We start from the raw sequence: 8,542 nt of genomic DNA, 5'->3' as shown, positions 1-8,542 counted from the left end.
AAGGAACAAAAAAATTCTGAAATAAGGTAAGCCTTGCTAAAATAGGAAGAAAATAAATTTAAACAATACATTTTCTTTTATGGGAAACTGTCGTTATGACGGTACAAAAATGAAATTATATTGCATTTTATCCTGAGGGAGGCTTTTAAGGGCAACAAAGACAAGAACAACTAGACTAAAAAAACTGTTTCTACCCAAGAACTGTTACTGTTACCCTGAACACCACCACGTTTTCATTCAAACCCTGATCATCATCATTTTCTTCACATTTTGGTTGTTTCTGTTCCCTCCCCCCTACTATATATGTTTTTTTTTATTTAAAAATATTTTTAAAATTATATTTATTTACTTGGCCATTTCCACTTCAAGAGTTCCTATTTTTAAAAATGTTAAGCTTTCTCGAACAATGACAGTAAAGGACTTCTTATTCTATTTTGCACATAAATACACTAAATATATACATTTTAAAACTGTAAGACCTCTTTGCAGTTAAAAATCTAAAAAAACATCAGTCTTAACTAAAACTGAAGCTGTACAGTAGAGTCTGCAAAACTCTCTGCCATGACTTTTGGTGAAGTTGTGGTCCAGTGAAGACTTTGAGTAGAATACAGCTCACAATATTTGCATGGCTTCCAGCACTGATACTGAACTGCCTATGAATGGTCAAGGCTAGGGTGTTACTTTAGATTTTTATTTGTTTTGACATATGGGACAGAGGGCTGCATACCCTTATTTTGAATCCAGCTCCTACATGTATATGTGACATTGCATGAGTGCATGAGTGCCTTGTCACTCTGAAGGTGTCCTCTGTCCTCTTTAGTTAGTGCCAAGCTGTCACTCCAGACTGACAGCTCAGAGGAGCGGCTGTGATGTATAGATGACTTATACCTGCTAAATGCAGGTGGACCTGCTGTCGGAAATCCAAACAACAATCAGGGCACAGGTTTGTACTCGACACTGACAGCAGGGCTGTGTGTGGGCGGATTGTCACGGCTGAGGATTTTTCAGTAAAATACAGAAGAGCCAGTAGCTTATACAAACACATCAGAGGGTTATATAGATGTTTCTGCTGCATGTGGCCATTAACCACAAATTTAAATTTAGATTACTGGAGTTTATGTGATAGACAAGCAGAAAATAGGGCTTAATTATAAAGTAGAAGTAATATTATATATATATACATGTTTTTTTTTTTTCACAAGAATGGCAAGCATTTCTGTTCACCTTCTACTCAATCAATCAATCAATTGTACTTGCATAGCGCATTTCAGCAAGTCATAAAACAACAAAAATGAGAAACCAGTGACAAACATTACATTTTGATGGGTGTCATCATTAAAATAATCAATACATGAATATATTGGTAAATGTTCCATTTATTATGGTTCAAATGCACCTCTAAACAGGCAGGTTTTTAGTCTTGATTCAAAGGAACTCAGTGTTTCAGCTGTTTTGGAGATTTCTGGAAGTTTGTTCCAGATTTGTGGTGCATAGAAGCTTAGTGCTGCTTCTCCATGTTTGGTTCTGGAGATAAAGAGCAGACCAGAACCAGAAGACCTGAGAGGTCTGGAAGGTTGATATAACAGCAGCAGATATTTCACGTATTTTGGTGCTAAGCTTTTCTGTGATTTATAAACTAAAAACAACATTTTAAAGTCTGTTCGCAGAGCTACAGGGAGCCATTATAACAATTATTACACCATTTTGTGCTGGTCAATGAAAAATGTAAATATGGGGCATTGCAGCTTTTGCTACGTGTTGTAAAATAGACTTAGACATATTTTAGTGCACTGAGGTTAGAATTTTTAGCATACATGCATAAATTATAAGTGTTTAGTCTCACACCTTATTTTAGTTTTGAGGTGAAGACCTGCTGCTGTCGCCCCCTTGTGGTCGACTAAAAATCTGAACTGTTGTTTGTTAAGACGACACTTCAGTAAGCAGTTTATTTTTTACTTTTTATTCTGAAAACTTCATCCAAGCTACACCTTCATAAAACCTATCATTTTGGCCTGTATATGACCAAAAGCTAAGAGATTTATATTAATTTGGCCTTGGTGCACAAACATAATATGATCTAATTTTCCTCATTCCTGCTGTCAAAAAAGTTGTATTTTCTCCAACAGAGATATATTTGTATAGTGCAAATTCATTGGTATAGAGTTTAGTAGTAAGAAGTTACATTTGCTCAGTTAATTTTTATACTTCTACTTGAGTAATTCTTTTTATGAAGTTCTCGAGTAAAATTTCTGGATTTGACCCACTGCAAGTAACTTCACAGAAGGAAGAACAAGTTGGTTTTAACCAAAAAATCACCAGACAAGTTTCATAACTTTTAAATGGAAAGAAACTGATTTGAAAATATATGTATCTTTTTACAGAAGAAGATTAGAGCCACTGGGAAAAAAACAACAACAAAAAATTCTGACTGTAATCTCAAAATTCTGAGAAGAAAAAAAAAAATCAGAATTCTGTGAAAAAAGTCAGAATTCTGACTTTTTTCCTCAGAATTCTGAGATTAAAGTCAGAACTGTTTTATTTTTTTTTTCCAGTGGCCCTAATCCTCTTCCGTATCTTTTGCTCGATTTTGTTCTTATGTAAATTATTTTTCTTTTAGGTCTTTAAAATACCAGAACAAAGCAAAAATAAGTGGAGTAACATACACGTAGGCTACATGTCCGTATTAGCTTGGAGATCAAAGGTACATTTGCTAATTTAGCTAGTTCGGCAGTAAGTACAGACTGTTTAAAAATGTAATCGAGTAATCGTTGTAATGTGCTTATATTGTTTATAAGTTAGATATGAGGCGAGAGCTAGTTCTAAGCTTGTGGTATGTTGAGTTGTCATAACTCCATAGCAACTGCCTGCCAAGATGGCTGCCAGTATAAAACAAACGACAGGTAAGCGCCAGTTATACCTCGAGTTATTTCTTGGATTGCTACTTTTCTTACTTGAGAAAAAATATGTTGGAGTAGTGCTAATCTTATTTGTTTAAATTTTTTTGGGTACTCTGGTCTCATTATCTAACTTCTTACATAATTGGCTTACGGTAAGGGATGAATAAACTGCACATTTCTGCTTTTGGAAAAACCCTGGATAACATCTCTAAATCTGGATAAACGTTCACATTTTTATTTTTATCTCTGTGTTGTTTCATTGCAGCTCACCGACCTCAGCTTGACACCGCGGGCGGATGCCAGTCCGGAGAGTCGGCGGTGATTCTCGCCGTGCGGACCCAGATTAACGCAGCAGGACTCGGAACAAAAGGGAAACTTGTTTCCGTCGAGGAGTTTGGAGGTCAGTCTTTAAAATCACTGTAAAACTATTCACATTTCACCCATAGCTGAACCAGCTCATGTCGATAAAATGAAAGAGCAGCCTCGGTGTTCCTCCCACTATTTGATGGGAATGCTGCAAGTTCTGATCTGAACAGGCTTCCGTTGTCTTGAACAGACCGAATCTGCATGTTTTCAATCTGCATCTCCATCGCTGCATAAAGAGGTGTTGTGGAAAGAAACAAAGAACCAGTTAAAGCTAAAAAATGCGGCAGTTTCATGAATTCATGCTGAATATTTTGGTGCACATAATTGTAAAAGTAAAAAATAGCCATCCAAGAAATTACGTAATAGCAAAAAAAGTATCTAGTTAAACTTCTACTGAAGTACTGAGTAACGGATAATAATATTTTATATTTAAGAATGATGTCAGACAGACAAAAATGTAAAGTTAAGTCCAAATTCTGGTATTTTAAAAACTAAAGTAGAAAAAAAATACTAATTACAGGACTACAAAATAAGAGATTCAGGTTTTGCTTTTCCAAATCCTAAAAAACCAACAATGAAACTAAAACAGTTGGTAATGTCAGAATAGGGTGAAATATTTCCAGAGCCAAATGGCACAGCAGACAGAAAATAATAACAAATAAAAACAGATTGTGCAGAAAAAGTCTCAGCTTAAACTGTAGGTGTTTGTGTCTCATGCATCTTTTTTTCTTCATTCAGTGAATTTACTCACAGTGGGAAGAGTATCAAGAAATTTTACTCAACAGAGTAGCAATATTTTATAATAAAACACCTAAACGTTCATTTTTTTTCTTCTAAAAAGTTACTGAAGTAAATGCAACTAGTCACAGTTTACAGATATGATGTCAATTAATTCAATTATTTTCATTTTATAAGCCAGAACAATGAATTAAAGAACCTCTTTTTCTTTCTTAATATTTGGCAGAACTGGCATTTTTCAAGCTCCATTACTTTCAAACATTTTGAGAATCTTTACAAAAGATTTCGCAATATATTGCTGGAAGTTTGGCTCATTTTCCCTGGCAGAACTGGTGTAAACGGGTCCAGTTTGCCCAAACAGCTTTTCAGCTCTGGCCACAGATTTTCTAAAGTAAAAATTCTGAGAAAAAAGTCAGAATTCTTAAAAAAATAAATAAATAAATAAATAAATAAAAAATCTGGTTTAATACTCTGAAGTCTGATAATTTTGACTTTAATCCAAGAATTCTGCAAAACAAAAAAAAGTCTGGGATTAAATTCAAAATTCTAAGAAAAAAAGTCAGAATTATTAAAAAAAAAATTCTCAGATTAAAGCCGGAATTCAGATCATTTTTACTTTAATCCCACAATTCTAAGAAAAAAAAAAAAATCTAAATATTAAATTCAAAATTCTGAGAAAAAAGTCTCAATCCTGGGTCGAAACTTCTAAAAATTTTTGCTCAGGGGGTTCATTAGCTATAATAGCCAAAATTAATCTTTTAGCTGTGCCACTGTAATTAAATTGAACAAAACACAGATTTAATTTCTTTAATTACAAAAACTAATTCATTTTTTAATAATATTGTAATATATTGAGTCAACTGCAGGCAGTGGAAAGGCTCATCTTTAGCTCAAAATCAACTTACTCCGCTCTGACATCCAAAATAATCAGCCGGTGCTCGTGTCTCATTTAAAGATAATACTTTATCTGTGTCATCACAAAAAACAGAAGTTCCAGCATGTTTATTTTCAAATAATTACAGTTGTTTATCTTAGAGAAAATAAAAAGACAAATGACAAAAGGGTGCAGGGGGGATGAGGAGAAATTTAAGGCTCTGTTAAATTCTCTGCTTAGAAACAACAACAAAAAGATTCCGACAACTCAGAAAAAACCTGAAGCTAGTATAAAATTAGGCGTAAAACTGGCTACCCACGTCATGTTTTAATAAATATGTTACTGTAATAAAAGAAAAATACAAAAAGTTAGAATCGGATGAACTGCGCCAGAACTTTCACCGGACCACTTTGTAGCGGGAGTTATTTGTAACGAGAACTGAGCGCGTCCCGAACGTGAAGCGACGTGCGTTTCTCGTCTCGGAGTGTTGGACGACTTTGGTCGTTCCAAAAACCTAAACGAAGAAAAAGTGGAAGCGGAAGACCGGCGTCCGGGCTAGCCTTGAGTTCAGGCCAGAAGCAGAAAAATAATGGCTCATTAGACATTTTCACTTTGGAGCAGACGATACTCAACTGTCCGTAACGTAAATATTACCAGTTTCTCCGTTTTCACGAGGGTCTAAAACACCAAAGAGAAAAACATAGCTGAGGTTTTATGAAAAAGAACAAAAAAAAAAACAACCTCTGAGATAAGATGATCAGCACACCTGAGCAGCACACCGGTTTAAGTATGCATGCTTAAAAATCTAAATGTTCCATTATAATGAAATACTTTATCAAATTTCAAATTTCAGACATGACACAAGTAATATTAAAGAATATAATAGTGATTAAAGCAGCTTTAAAAAGATGCTGCAACCTCACAAAACACTTCTGCTTAGTATATCAGGAAAACCCCCATCTATAAGGACAAAAGAAAATATTAAAAATAATAAGACAGAAATTCACAGAGGGCTGCTCCACGGAGTCAGTCCGTATGACTGCGTTCAGGCTCGTCACGAAGGCCGTTGAGGTTGCAGCAGAAGCATCTTCCAACACTTATCAAAAATAGGTCTCTTCTGTCTCTGCGACAGAGCGTTTTACCTGAAGCGGTAAGTTTTAGTCAACGTCAGGTTATCCTCAGGTGCTCCAAAATGCCTGCAAGGGTCCAAAGTAACGGGCTCTAATTAGAAAAAAAGAACAAAAAAGCAGAGGAGGAGAGGAAAATAGATTAGGAAATGCAACAAGTTTGCAGCTGGAAATAGACGCCACAATGAACTTCCTGTTTTGGACCATCAGGATGCGACGCCTTCCTCTTGCTGCCGTCTCCTTTCATCGCTCTCGGCTCTTTTCCTCCCTGATCTGAGCTGCTCAAATAGCCGTGTCCTCATTTCAACATACTTTCAGCGATCTTATCAAAACAAGCTCAGCCAACGGACTGCAGCACCACCCACTCCCCTGCCTCTCTCTCACACTCGTTCGTTCGCGTGTCACTTTTTCCTCTAGTTTTTCTGCACAAGCGCTGCGGGAACATTTCATCACATTTTTGTAAAAATATAAATGAATCAGTGAAGATCCGACTCACTAACTCAAATTTAAGGCCCTTTTTAAGACCACTACAAATTAATTTAAGACCTGTGTCACGACAGAAATGTGCAAAGAACATATATTTTTGTGCCATAAAATATGGCACAAAATTATTGGGGGAAAAAAACAAGGAAAAGTTTGTCAGGAAATCTAACTTTTCCTTGTTAGGAAAACAAGGAAAAGCTAGATTTCCTTGTATATCAAAACAAGATTCCTAGTTTTGCATATAATGTTTGAGTTATGAAACACTTTAATATTTTGTGAATCTCTGCTGTTTGTTTCATTTGTGTATTTGAGTATTTTATTTACACTTTGTTGCTGATTCATTGTCCAAAATAAGCTTGGATTTATATTTATTTATTTTATATTTCCTTTGATGCATTAAACGTATTGAAATGTCTGATTTTGTATATACTTATATATGAATATATTATTTATTCTGATAACTGTTTATGAAGGAAAGTTCGTCAAATCCAATAATAAAAAAAACAGAAAATGTAGAACATCGTCTTTATTATCATTAGGTATTACAAAAAATATATTGTGATGTAATTTTTGGAAATATCTAAAGCCACGACAAAATGTAAGAGCTATGATTAATGTATTTAAAGCCAATTAAATCCTTTTTTAATGAATTGTTGACACATCAATGCCTAAATTTTAGGCACATGAATTGCAGACGTTTTAAGGCTGCACGGTCGGCCTGCTTACCTCTTCCTCACTGCACCACGCAGGCCGTGCAGCACTGCTCCTGCTTCTCTGGCAGCGTGGAGTAGTTCATCTGTCGGACGATCTCGGCGAACAGCTCGTCCACCATCGTCTTGCTCTTGGCGGACGTCTCGATGAAAGGGCAGCCCCACTCCTGAGCCAGGGCCCGGCCGTCCGAGCCGGCGACCTCGCGCTCCGACTCCAGGTCCACTTTGTTGCCGACCAGGATCAGCGGCACTTTCTCGAAGCGCTTGACTCGCACTATTTGGTCTCGCATCGGCCTGATGTCCTGGAAAACACATGAAGAAGAAATTTAAAGGTTTGAAAGTGGTCTGATTTCCATCAGATTATGTTTTAATACAATATCCTCATTAGCTCCACTCTTTTATTGTTAAATATTGGATTAATATGTTTTCATGTTAAATATTTTCATCTCACTAATTCTTATACTAAAAAAAACATTTAATAAAGGCTGCATCCAGCAATTATTTCATTTATTGATTAACCAATTGATTATTCTGATGATTAATCAGTTAAAAATGTGGCACATTCTGCTGATTTTTCACTTAAGCTTTTTTTTTTTTTTAAGCAATATTAGAAATACCCTAAAAGGTGCAAATAAATTAATAGATAATGTAATGCCTTTTTCAAATGAGAAAAATGAATATATTCTTGGCTAAAATGCAGCAACACAGCATTCCTTTAGTGAATGCTTGATCATTTTTAGCAAAGGATGCCTCTACAGCTAAAAAAAAATACTAATGTGAAAAGCTCAGCCCTTTCTGCTCGACTTAACATCAATCTTTTTACTTGTTTGTGTTGGAAGTATATTTTTTAGCAGCAGATTATTTTTTTGCTACAAATAATCAAGTGTTCACTAAAGGAATGATGTGTTATTGCATTTTCAGAAACAAAATGTTTATTTCCTTCTTCAACAAAAGACCTGAATTATTTATTTGCATCTTTTTATGCATTTTAAAACTGTAAACTTTAGGGGTTAAATGAAAAATCTGCAGAATGTGCCAGTTTAAAAAATGTTATTATTCAATTAATCATCAGAATAATCAATAGAAGTCTTGATGATTTAAATAATCACTGCAGCTGTAAAATAGAGATGAAGGCGAGATAAAGACATGGTCTGGATAAGAAATGAGAGGGAAATGATTATTAAACATTATTATGTTCCGTCATTAAACTGCAATCTTATTCTGTTGAAGGCACTGAATCTGCCTTGCTCCAAAGTCTATAATGATCTTCTCTTAACAGTTGATTCAGGCAACATTGCAGTTTTATTACTTCTAGATTTGAGCTTTGCATTTGCCACCGTAGATCAT

General features: G+C 35.2%; 1 protein-coding gene across 1 annotated transcript in view; it reads right to left on the bottom strand.

Annotated features, from left to right (window-relative positions):
• Positions 1-4,946: 4,946 nt before the first annotated feature.
• Positions 4,947-8,542, bottom strand: part of rap2c (RAP2C, member of RAS oncogene family) — a 6,724-nt gene continuing 3,128 nt past the window's right edge. The window contains exons 2-3 of the mRNA XM_007555063.2: positions 7,212-7,497; positions 4,947-6,096 (exon numbers count right to left, since the gene is read on the bottom strand). Of these exons, the coding sequence (XP_007555125.1) occupies positions 7,219-7,497 (279 nt within the window). The 3' untranslated portion in view covers positions 4,947-6,096; positions 7,212-7,218. The remainder of the gene's footprint in view (positions 6,097-7,211; positions 7,498-8,542) is intronic.

Source organism: Poecilia formosa, unplaced genomic scaffold, assembly GCF_000485575.1.
Source record: "Poecilia formosa unplaced genomic scaffold, Poecilia_formosa-5.1.2 Scaffold68, whole genome shotgun sequence".
In the NCBI taxonomy this organism is placed as follows: domain Eukaryota; kingdom Metazoa; phylum Chordata; class Actinopteri; order Cyprinodontiformes; family Poeciliidae; genus Poecilia; species Poecilia formosa.
Note: the sequence above shows the minus strand (reverse complement) of the source record. Positions and strands in the feature narration are given on the sequence as shown.